Raw genomic sequence first — 12,935 nt, 5'->3', positions numbered from 1 at the left:
ATTTTGTGTGTCTAACAGTAATAAGGTTACATTTTTTCTTGTACAACCACCATGTACTTATAATAATGGCTGGAAGACATTTTCTAAGTGAATTAACCTGATGAGTTATAATGCTTTTTGTTTTTCAGAATTAGCACTTGGATTGTTAAACTGCAGGTTTTTCAATCCACCAAGTTTGATATCTACTCAAGTAAACACTAGTTTGTAAATAGAAAAAGCCTCTTGCCTCTTCTAGCTGCAAAGGAATTGGTTACAGTCTGTAGGGTGGCGTTACGAGGAACCATCCCCAAAGTTGAATTAATACCATCATAGAACTGCCTTGAGATAGGCCTTTTGTTTCTGCCTCTCCCTGCCCAGTGTCTAGTTAAAGTACAGAGTCTTTGCTGCTTGATTGATCTCCTGTGAGCTTACATTGTGATTGTTTAATCACAGGGAGTACAATAATTCATAATTATTTTAACAACATTCTGATGTTCTTAGGTCTGCAGCACTAAACTCTCTGGAATGGACACTATTTGTTTTGTGTGTGAATTTACTAACTGCCAATAAGATTTGTGCATTAATCAGCATAAAGATTATTTTTACAAAGACACATTTTGAATGAATTTCTGAAATGCTGTCGTTTCAGCTTCGTCTCGAATTAGTGATGCCCACCTGGCAGACACAATGATTGGTAAAGCCGTGGAACATATGTTTGAGACAGAGGATGGCTCAAAAGATGAATGGAGGGGGATGGTTTTGGCTCGAGCTCCTATTATGAACACGTGGTTTTATATTACCTACGAGAAAGATCCCGTCTTGTACATGTACCAGCTCTTAGATGATTATAAAGAAGGTGACCTTCGCATTATGCCTGATTCAAGTAAGTAGGCCAATTACTCTTTTCTTTTGACAGCTTTTTTTGTTAAACATTTAGCTGTGGTTTATTTATGGTCAAGACAGCTGACAAACCATCATATTTGATGTTCCATTTAATTTTTTTTTCAAAGTATCACAGCTAACAAATATAGTAGTACAAGAAAGAACATCTGTGTTAACTGCTGAAATATTTAACTCTTCGTAGCAGTGACATATGCAGGGTAATACCTTTTCATAATTAATCTTAATTCTGCTGAAAATATGCGTGTGCTACCGTGAAAGACTTTACATTTTGGTTTTTTAGTGGAAATTTACAAGCCAGAAGTCTTCCAGTAGTTGCTTGTGAGAAAGAAGTACTTATTTTTTGAAATTTGATTTTCTCTCACATTTTGTAACACTAATAAGAAAAGATTTCCTCTTAGTATCTTTCCTGTCATTTTGGAAGTAGTCTTCTTCAGGACTTCCATAATTTTAGGAGGCTTTTCACAGGATCAGTATTATTCTAGAGATTTAGATAGTCAGTTCAAAGAAAGAGATTATAAAGAATACTTTGGGTTTACTTCTCCTGTGTTACAAAGCCCTTTCTGATAGAAGCTATCTGGGATTTAAAGAAAATTATTGTAACTAACACATATGCAAAGCACTATGTAGCCAACCACTACAGTTATCCAATTAGTAATTTGTTGAGTTTGAGATCATCTTCTTTCAGATGCACCACTGGTAATGATCTACTGGCAGAATAAAAAAGTGGCACTTATTTGCATAATCTCTGTGTTAATGATCTGTGTTTAGATGACCCTCTCCTCTGGCTCGAGCAAAAAGCAACATCTCTGATGCTTTAAAGAAAGCACCACAAATGTTAACGGAGAAAAGTGACCTTCCCCTTCTTAAAGAAATAAAACAAGCTCTTTCAGATTTGAATGTTAAAATAACTTGTTCTTTGTATTAACCATCAAAACGGACTAGGAATGTATTTTAAGTCTGCTTTGCTTTCTTCCACCTTGAGAGTAGGGAAAGCTTATATGCTTTCTTTCCATTTAAATCTTAATTGGTTTTAGTGCACTTTACCCTCTGTGCTTGCCAAAAGATTATTGCTTACTGATTTTCTAAACACTTCTAAGTATTTGCTTCCTTTCCTGAATGTGAATGCTTTCCAGATATTTTGAATCATGTCCTTGACTCAACAATTGGATGTTAGTATTTTGGAGTAGTATTATTCAAAATCAGATTTTAGAATATCTGAAAATACTTCTATAAATTTGGTGGAACTTGCCATAATGTTATAAATAAAATTTCTAGGGTACTGTCCCTTATCAAATATAGGTTCTGCACATGTGAGGAGACCAAATAATAGGTAATTTGCTTTAACCTTTTTTCTTTTTGTGAGGGGAAAATATATTGCTGGATCTGATACTCAAACTTGGCCTACACTTCTAAGTGAAAATGTAGGAGTTGAACTTGCATCTTTGCCAAGAAATATAAAACTCATACTAATAGAATAATAACTATGCGTGACAATGCATTTATAGAGGAACTGAAAAACAAAAACCTTCTGTTTGCAAGACTTTCAAAGTGCAAATGCAAGCCAGTCTATTCATTCCCTGTTGGTTTTTTTTTTTTCTCCTTTGAGAGTTTTTTCACAACTCTCAAAACTCAAAATAAAATTGGTAGAGTCTGTAAGGGATTCTTAATACAAACTTGTAACTAAGTTATTAATTTAAAAGCTTATGATTTCCAGAATAAAAGCGACATCAGATATTGCAATTGCTTTAGAAAATTTTCCTGTAGAATACAAACTACAAGTTTATCTGAATTAGGAATCCAAGAAGAGGAGTTGAGAAAGAAGATGTGGTTAGCTTTCAGTTCTCCATACAGTACTTTTTACCCTTTATCATTTTCTGTAATTGGCTTGTATCCAGTCACTTGGCATGTTACAAATCACACCTTTCATAATCCAGATTTAGCATAGGGATTGTCTGGTTAGGTTTTGCCAGAGAGGAAAATAATACAGTCAGACTTTACCAAAATTACTCAAATATGGAGTAAAAAGTCCCTTTTAATTAGGAGTTGACACCTAGTACCATTTCAGAAGAGATGCTTCTGTTGTAGTTAAATGCACGTATTGAACCTTTGAATAATGTGTGTGGGAAGAGGGAAGTTAAATTAGGGTACCTTTCTGCTAAGTAGGTCCAATGCCTTTTTCTGCTCATAGCTTAAATTCAGCTATCTACAGCCATTTTCTACAACTTGTGGATACAACCTCCTGTCAAAGTATTACTGCTCTTACCAAAGTGCTATTTTTGTTTTAATAAAACTGAAGACAGCATTGCTTAAAAACTTTTTCTGCAACTACTTTCTACAAGCATGGCAACTGTTAAATGCTTGTCTGAATGAAATTAAGTAATCTGTTTACAAATTCTAATTGTTTTGTATGAGTTTTAAAGATGACTGTGCAGTTGTCTTTCATAGTGCAAAATTTTATTAAAATGTCTACTAAAGCCTGCTGTGTTTATGTTACAGATGATTCACCTCCTGCAGAACGGGAACCAGGTGAAGTTGTGGACAGCCTGGTAGGCAAACAAGTGGAATATGCCAAAGAAGATGGCTCGAAAAGGACTGGAATGGTCATTCATCAAGTTGAAGCCAAACCATCTGTCTATTTCATCAAGTTTGATGATGATTTCCATATTTATGTCTACGATTTGGTGAAGACATCCTAGACATCATCATGAACTTTTGCCAAATTTGTGGAACTATTAAATGTAAAATTTATAGACACAAAGACTTGACTGCTTTCCAGTTTAACGAAAGCTTAAATGTCCCTGCGAACCCACAATCTCTGCCAGCAAAACTGTTTTGTTCTGAGTAATACAAACATGACACATTTTGTGTAAGAGAACTCCTTTTCTTGAAGGAAGTCAGTATGTTTGGGCAGGAGGGAGTTAAAAGCAAAGAACAGCTGCAAATTCAAGCTGTGTAAAGTTGATCTAGTGTTGTAATCATTAATCTAAATTTTTTCATAGATTTTGACTTTTTCTTCAATCTTGCACTCACTTGTTCAACTGCCACATGCAAGTGTAGTTTGATATTTTGATACGCCTTCTTTTGTAACATTAAATTTAATTTCTTGGATACTGGCAGTCCTTGTCTTCAGGGTTGGGACAGAGGTGACTTTTTTGAAAGGTTTAAACCGTTTGTGCAGTATCAAGGAGTGCCTAACCCAAGTAACATCAATCTGCTGTGTTTCTACACTTTATTTCAAATTTAGCTTTTTAAGAACTTGCAGTGCGTGGAAATGCTTGTGCATTTTTTACTAGTCACAGGGCAGTAGGATATCAAGTGTTTGGATTACGCACCTTTCAGTGAAAAGGCATTAAACTATAAAATTACATTTAATCTGTATAACCAGTTAATTAGAATATGCAGGTTAATGGCCCATATTTACAAGTTGTAGGAACCAGTAAAATACATGCAACAAGGCTGCCTTCAATCCTAAATGTCGTACTTCTTTCTTTGTTTGTTATACACACTTCTTAGCAAAACCCAAGTGCTTGGTGCCACAACTCTAACAGTATATATGCTACTTCAGAAGACTTTAGACTACGCATTGGCATCAGTAGTCTCTTATTTAAAATCAAAACCTAGCAACCTGAATGTCTGTGTGTGGACTTAGAAGCTTAACAGTAGTTAATATTTTACATGGTAAATACAATCTCACACCAGGGGAGTGGGAGGGGTTGTCCTTTTACAGTGAAGATGTAACTTTAGAGAAAGAGAAGCATTTGTTGCCTTCTGCTCAGTCTGTTGCATTCCTTTGTTTGGTTTGCTTTTAATAATTTTGGTTCAAGAAGGCATCTTCCCGGTTTATTCTTTTTCTGGCTTTTCCACTTAAGGAGTGTCTGGAAAAATCTACAGTTTAAACCTGTTGTTGCCTTTTGTGGTGTACATTGTACTTGCTTTGAGGTATGCTGTTAACATTAATTTCATTCTATGAACACTAGAGTTCTGCATGCCAGTGGTGTACTATCTAATGGAAGCTATAAGGCAGTCTCAGTGGTTCAGTCATCTGCATTAGATTGTGGATGTAAATAGCAGCCCACAACTGCAAAATCTTTTCATGGTTATAATCTTGCAAGATAGTTGTAAATGAAAATTAGGGTTTCCTTAAGTGTGGCAGCTTTTAAAAACAATGGAATTGGAACAACAATGCAGCACAGCAACAAGGTTGTCATGTTACAGTAAGGCAGAGCTCTGCAAGTTTCAAGAATTGCTTCACAGAAGTACAGAATGTGAAGACAGTTAACACTGTTGATGGAAGGAACAAATACCCTGATATCCAGCTGTGTGCCATTAGTGGAAGAATGCAGGAGCTGTTAATCAGAGGACAGAGGTGCAGATGACCTCTGTTGTGGGTATTCCTGATATTGAAGACTCAGTGGTTTAAGCCCCTTTCTGTCCATTTTTTTGCCTGATTTCATATTTTAGCCTTAAGTCTTGTGCCTCATTACGCTGTTGAATGGTAATAAATACTCTCCATATAAATATGATACCTTAATTCTTTGTCCATTGCTACTATATTGCATTATGTCCAGTATTTCATCATGGGCAACCAAAGGCAGGCTATTGTCTTTCAGTGAATAGCTTCTGATGCAGTCCTTATGCAGTAAGTAGCTGAGTCGTAAATGTTTCTTGTGTTTGAACAAAGTGAGCAGATTTGCAACACAGTGTTTTCATCCTGCAGATCTGTTGTGTTTTCTATTGACTCTTAAGAGTCCTGCATGTAAATCTCAAAGCTGAGCCTGGCTCCATGAGCCCAAGTCGACATTTGTGGCACAGGAATGAGTGAGTGTATTAATTACACACAAGATACATGGATTACCTAGCACACTGAGCTTGGGGCTATATATCTGAGGAGTAAGAGGTTTGTTTGGAATATCTGAGATTTAGGTCTACTGGAACACTTCTAGCATTAGGCTTGCATTTGTGGGTTTTCTGCAAGCCTATTGAATACACTATGTATTCTGACAATTAGAGTATAATCTACAAACTGTAAATTTCACTGTCATTTTTGGATGTCCCCGTTTGTCTGTTGTGTGGATATTTTCACTTGGGGTTTCTTTGGGGATATTTTGTTTTGTTTTGTTTTTTTGGGTTTGGTTGGTTTTTTTTTTTGATAGCTTAAACCACAGTTTTGAGGCTTGAGACTAATTCCACTCCCTGCCCATCTGCTTTGGGCTTTGTTTTAGGCTCATGTTTCAGATCTGCATGCAGTGCTTGCGTTACCCTGGTAACTAAATGTTGGTTCCTTGTTATAGGGGTTCAACATTACTTTCCAAAATCACATAGGGCTTGTGATGGCACAAGCCATGGATCTTTGTATAAAAAGTTATTCACCTTTCACATTTACCTGCTGTAGTATTGTTGTATATTGTGTGTGTGTGTGTGTGTGATGTCAGGCTGCCATGTAAAACTTAAAAGGGAAAAAAAAACCAACTTAAATGCAGACCATCCTTTTTTGCATGCTTAGAGGGTTAGAACATTCAATGTAACAAACTAAAGTTGCATGTTAAAATGTTTAGGTTTTTGTTTTGTTCTGTTTTTATTTTGTGTTCAGTTTTTTGTGAATTTGCTTATTGTGCTGTTTTAATGGTTGTTAGTAGGATTAAATGCACCGGTGAGACGAGCATAGTGCCAACGGAAGGTAATTTTCCAGTTGTATGTGTCATACAGCATTTGAAGGGACCATGTATTCTGTTGAAGAAAAAAATAAAATTTCAGTTGAATAGCAGAACACTACATTCTTCTTCTTTCTTTTGAGTGCCAAACCCTAAACTATGTTGGAGTAGAGATGGGGAAAACCCTTTTTGTTGGAATAGGTAGAAGCATTCTTTAAATGGATTGTTTAAACATAGGGGCTTTGTCTTCAGAGAGAATTGTCTAGTTGCATCAGGGAAAAGAATTATGGTAAAAACAGTTTCTGGTTCCTTGAAAATGCTGTGCTTTTTGTATTTTACATCATTAGTGCAATTTGGATGGTTCTTGGTATGTGTATAGTTCAGAGGTCTTCGTGTTCACATTTTTAAATTAGGTAATTAATTCATCTTTAGAGCTTGGTTTCTTTATTTTTATTTTATTTTCAACAATGTAGACAGTTCCCTGTTCTCTGCATTTAGAAGTATAAACACTTTAAATTGTTACTTAATTCTGTAAGTAATTTTTATAATTATGATGTAACTCTATCCTTAAAACATTTAAAATAAACCCTTTATGTGCAACTTATGCCTGTAAACTTTGTTCTCATGAGCAAAACACAGAGATGTGATTTCAGATTTTGAAGAAGCAGTTTCTTCATTTTTCTGATTGAAGAGTTTTATTATTTTAATGTTGAGCCATGTATGTTGGTATAATACTTGCCCTATGAAATATGTTTGCTTGCAAGATGGAACTTGCCTAAGGAAAAGTTTACTGTTAAATTGTATTTAATAAACACAGAAAACTGCCCCCCCCACCAGGGACTGTGCAGATCTGTGAAGCAGTCTCTATTTCCAGAGCACACAAAATGTCTCAGCAGTGGGGAACTGCAGAAGCATTTCACAGTCTTTCAGTGTTTTGGTGGTACATTAATTTACTTTGAATTAAAGCAGTTTAAAAGTTAATAAAGTGTATTGTAATGGTGATAAAAAACAAAGTTGATGCAAATTGGAGGTGATGAGGAAAGAAGATAACATTACCTACCATGTTGTGGATTTTCTAAAGTCTTCTAAGTTGTTTTGAAGACTTGATGTGGTTTAATTACTAAGGCAGGCTTCCCATATTGAACATATATTCTTTATTACTTTTCTGATAATAAAGGGTGCATGGCACTTAAAGGATGTGGTATAGTGGTGAACTTTGTAGTGTTAGGTTAACAGTTGGACTCAATGATCTGAAGGATCTCTTCCAACCTAAATGATTCTGTGATTCTAAAACATGTTTTTGGCACCAAGCTCATTTAGTCATATACTGAAGAACGTGGAGAATATGGAGAATGCCAGCATGCATACCCAAGCCTTTTCCCTTATTTCATCATCCAGTTTATTGTATCCTATTGCCTCTGACACTGCTCCCAGTGAAGATTTATATTGTGTACATCTGTGATTAAGGAGAGTCTAAGACTTTGCTCCAAAAAGTCTTTGCACCTGCATAAAGTAGGTGTTTGTCTCTGTGATCAGTCTGTTAAATTGTAGTTAACAACAGATACTTACACTTTGTGACTAATGCCTGAACCTGTTCTGTATTACCACTAATAAACCACCCTCAGTTTGGTGGCATCTTCCTCTGTATAGAGAAAAAGAGAAGGCTTATAGAAGCAAGGATATTTTTGTTGTCTATCACTGCAGTAATGAACTCGCTCCTGAGAGCTGGTTGCTTACAAGCTGACTTACAAGCATCTGAAATGTCAGTGCTGTGTAGACAGTAATGTCCCTCAGATTTAAGAGGGTGATGGGGTCTTACTCAGAGCTGTTGTGTTAATGCTGCTGTATTGTATTTTCACATCTGTCAGGTTCCTCCTTGTCAATATGAACAGGTTAAATTTTCATGGGAAAAAAAAGCTATTTGCCCACTGAGTTGCTTATTTTGACATAATTTCTTTTTATATTCATGCTATAAGCAGTGGAGCCATTGATGACTTCAGGGGACTACTGCTTTCTGGAAAGGATAAAGTTCAGTAAGGATATTTTGGAGGAGGTTGGGCTGCTGTAATTTAAGATCATTAGGGTACAAAAGAAGTAAAAATAGCTGAAGGAAATTAGAGGTGTGTTCTTTCATCCTCAAGCACTAGATAATAAAAGATTTTTACTATTTTACAAACTTTGAAGCATTATTTTCAATCTGACTCATTTTTCTTTCAGTAAGTTCCTGCCTTAGCATGTTACATCACTTAACCTCTTCACCAGTATCAGTACCTTACCAATTTAATTCATTTCAGGATTTACAACCTGAGGAAGTTATCAAACTACTCAGGATTTTTTTTAAGCTCTGCTCTTCCCATTGTCTTGTGAGTTTCCTGATTTCCAAACAGAGTGCAGAGCTGTATATGCCCAATGTCCACCTGTGTGTATATAACAGGAAGTAGCTGAGATCTCAGCAGTGTAAGTGAGGTGGTGTCAACACTTCCCTATTCTACACAGATGTTCATTACAGATCTCTGCACATTTTTCTTCTGAAATCAGTAATGATTTGCTTACCTTCACTTGTATGCAACTTGTGTGAATGGTTTTGCAACCTCACAGTTTAAGTACCTCTATGTTTTGACACTGGTTCCACCCACCCCCATGCAATTAATCCTTAAATTTGTTTATATTCAATGGAGTCTCACTTTTACAGACCCTTTTTTAGTATTTTGATGCTTTTGTTCCTCAGGTCTACAGACTGATCTGTTTGAAGCTGATTTAAGTAATGAACATGGACGTCTTCATGTTTACTTTGATTTGCATAATCTTGTCACTTCCTAAGGATGTTCTACCCAGATCTGAGAGATGAGAGGCAATTTTTTTTTTTATTAAAAAAAAAAAAACCGACTCAACACAACTTCACACTACTTTAAACACACATTCTTGTTGATCAAAGTGATTCCTTGTAAACAGCCACTGAGGAGAGAGTGGTCTTATTCTTCTCTTTCTTTTATGGAAGATTACTCAGTGTCAGGGCAGCACTCATCTGAGTTTTGAGCTGATGCGTTTTGTTCCTGTGGCACTAACTAGCTACACATGATGTATTCAGCTTTGAAATGGACTGGGGGATGACTGATTAAATTATCTTCATAAAGACCTTTACCACTGGATAAAAGCTGTCACTAATTTGTTTGATTTTGCACACTGTTCACTAGCTCCTCGTTATTTTTAGCTTACAGAGGCAGATGTCTAACTTAAACTTCCATTGATTTAATGAATTACGAAACATTAACCTTTTAAGCTGTAAGAACAAAACAAATCAGCACTAACAGCAGAAGCACTAGAGAAGATAAAGTGATTAAAAGGTTGTGCTTAGTGTTGGAAGAATGGCAACAGCAGTTTTTACAAGTAACTTTTTGATAGGATGCCACACATTTCATTATGGAAATTTGGAACTCTGTTTTGCTGGGAATCCTCAATATTCTCCAGCATTTTTAATTTAATTCAGGTTATGCCTCAAAAGGATGTCATTCTGCCTGACACAAAATCCTCTTCTATTATTATTACTGCAGCTCAGTGTATTGTCTACTCAGTAGCTGATAGACAAAAAATAAAAAAGGGAGTTATAGTGCAGTTTTGTGAAAAAGTGAGGCCGAAAACCTAACCACTCTGATTCAGAACTTCTGATGGTAGGGGGGAAAAAATCCAAACAATATAAGGATCCATTCTCTACTGATTCGGAACTGAGAATAAGATTTTATTCTAAAAAACTGTCAGGAAGATTTAACAGGAAGATGCTCATATTATATAATTTTACCGAGAAGAAAAGAAAATTAAGATTAACTGCAATAGGTAGTGCTTTTTAATGTTGTAAATCCAAACATTATCCTAGCCTTTAACTTGATATTACAAGACTAGCAGTGTGCACAGGAGAAGATTCTTAGCATTTTGGCTTCCACAGATTTGGTTTAACATGAAAATTGTCATATTTAAAATATAATCAAATTATGCAGGTAAATGGCCCAAAATAATACCAGATGTTCTACAAAATTCTGAATATTTAGTTCAACAAATACCACTCTAGCAGATGACAAAACTACAACTACCTAAAATTACTACTAATTGATACTATCTAGTCATACTCCTCCAGATAATACAAAAGCATGAAATGGAGGTCTGAATTGCTTCAAATTTTAAAGAATGCATTTGTATGTGGAAGGAAGAAAGTATCTGAAGAGTGCTAAAAACATTACTGCAGAAAGCCTGTGCATTTCATTCTTTGTTTTGAGATGCTCCTCTGTAGAGTACAAACATTTTTTGCACTCAGTATAGGTTCAAGATTGCAAAGATAAGAATTGCTGATAGCTGTGTCCTTTTGAGTCAATTAATAAAAAAATGTATTCACTACCCTGCCAGAGGCAGAAATTTGAATTCTTCAGAAATCTGCTTTTCTGTAAACTACCTAATTATATCACTAAAAACATTTTGGAAATAACAAATGCAATTTCAAAGTTAATTTTGGTTTTCTTAACTGGGATTAGTCAGTACTCTTGAGTGGCAGAGTAAAGGTGCATAGTAAGCACCAGAGAAAATCGTGCTATGGAGTAAAAAATTACCTGCCAACTGACTGAAATCCTAAACTGCCTTTGGGATGGCACTGGGGTAGGAGGCTCCTGAAAGGTATGGCAGCAAATGAACCTGCTTTTTACTGGCCTTTGGACAAGAGCTGTAAGGGTATAAATACTCAGTTCTGAAGCAGTGATCCTTTCTTGACTGGACCAGATTAAGGTTGGTCCTGACCCATGCTCTAGTGCTCTCCTTGCAATGGGATTAACAACATAAGGAAGGCTCTGTCTTGATGCTCTGGTACTGGGAAAGTCCTGTCTCACTCTGTTACTTCTATTCAAGATCCAGGGCCATCTCACAGGAAGAATGTCTGTCAGAGCCACTCGGAGATGCAGGACTAAATGTGGTTTTACTGTGAACATCAAAGACTGCTACTTTGAGGCTTTAATACTTTTAATACTGTTTATGTAGAAAACAAATCCAGCCTTCTAGTGGCAGGTGACATAAACAGCATTGAGGTCTTTGCATCCTGGACCCAATTTTCTGCATCTTCTCTATGTCCTGTTCACAGTGATCTGTTCCTGTAGTTTAGCCCCAGAAGTATGCCTGGAGCAGCCATTTTTTCATAGTTAGCAGCCTTAACAATTTCTTTAATATGAAGATGATTGTGTTCAAGTAATTCCTCTTCTGAATTGTTTCAACCATAGAAGAAGTTTTGGGATGAAGTTACTGGGATGCAAGAATTTAAAATAGGGGTATTGGGTGTACATGTCAAGTGTTGGAGTAGAGAAGTTGTAGGAGTGGCCTTTGTGAGAAAACAGCTTCTGCTGCCCTTGTGTAGGACACAGCCAGCCTCAACAGTCCCACTACAGGACACTGCTGATCACATTAGCCAAGCTATTAGTGCTGCCTCTGGAAAGCTTATTAGAGAAAGGGTACAAAATGCTGCAAGACAGCTGTGAGAGAAAAGTGAGATTATGTGAGAGCAACAGCCCTGCTGACACCAAGGCCAGGGCAAAGGAAGGGGAAAAAGGTGCTCCAGTCATTGGAGCAGAAGTTCTCCTGGAGCCCCGTTAAAATCTGGTTTAAACCCAGAAGAGCAAAGGAAATTAATCTCTCTGTATAAAATAGACTTTCCATTTTTATACACAGAGACTTAGAGAGTTAAATTTATACACAGAGATTTATTTTATACACAGAGATCTAATTTCCACTTTGAAAATTGGAAATACACCCAAAAACATGATTAAAAACAAATGAGGTTAGATGTTGGTGCAAAAAAAAAAATTATTTTATAGTAAAAGGGAAGGAAGTGGTGGGGGGAAGGGAAGGGAAGGGAAGGGAAGGGAAGGGAAGGGAAGGGAAGGGAAGGGAAGGGAAGGGAAGGGAAGGGAAGGGAAGGGAAGGGAAGGGAAGGGAAGGGAAGGGAAGGGAAGGGAAGGGAAGGGAAGGGAAGGGAAGGGAAGGGAAGGGAAGGGAAGGGAAGGGAAGGGAAGGGAAGGGAAGGGAAGGGAAGGGAAGGGAAGGGAAGGGAAGGGAAGGGAGCATGTGTGGGATGACAAGGAGAGAGTGGCAGGGGTTACGTGGAAGCATATCACTTTCTAGACAAGAGACGTCTCATTGCTCCCCTCCATCTGGTCTTCTTGAGGCTCCCCTGTGGCTGCCGTGCCCCCACGGCACAGGGAATGTACGGAATGCCGTGGATGGATGTGCCTGTGGGCAGTGGGGATGCCCAGGTGCCTCCCTTGCAGGCCCCAGTTTGAGGCCGTCCCTTGCAGCGCTGCGGCTCTGTCGTACCGCGCTGCCGTGCCCCGGAGCGGGGTCTGGGAGCCCTCGGGGCATCCTGTGGCAGCCCAC

At 37.3% G+C, this 12,935-nt stretch overlaps 1 protein-coding gene across 5 annotated transcripts in view; it reads left to right on the top strand.

The window, feature by feature from the left end:
• The window catches only part of SPIN1 (spindlin 1), a 61,846-nt gene extending 54,709 nt beyond the window's left edge, over nt 1–7,137 (top strand). For all 5 annotated transcript variants that reach the window (XM_054652566.2, XM_054652563.2, XM_054652557.2 and 2 more), the window contains 2 exons: nt 629–862; nt 3,379–7,137. In XM_054652566.2, coding sequence (XP_054508541.1) covers nt 629–862; nt 3,379–3,578 — 434 coding nt within the window. In that variant the 3' untranslated portion in view covers nt 3,579–7,137. The remainder of the gene's footprint in view (nt 1–628; nt 863–3,378) is intronic.
• The last annotated feature ends 5,798 nt before the right edge of the window (nt 7,138–12,935 follow it).

This window comes from Agelaius phoeniceus, chromosome Z (genome assembly GCF_051311805.1).
Source record: "Agelaius phoeniceus isolate bAgePho1 chromosome Z, bAgePho1.hap1, whole genome shotgun sequence".
Lineage (NCBI taxonomy): Eukaryota > Metazoa > Chordata > Aves > Passeriformes > Icteridae > Agelaius > Agelaius phoeniceus.
Note: the sequence above shows the minus strand (reverse complement) of the source record. Positions and strands in the feature narration are given on the sequence as shown.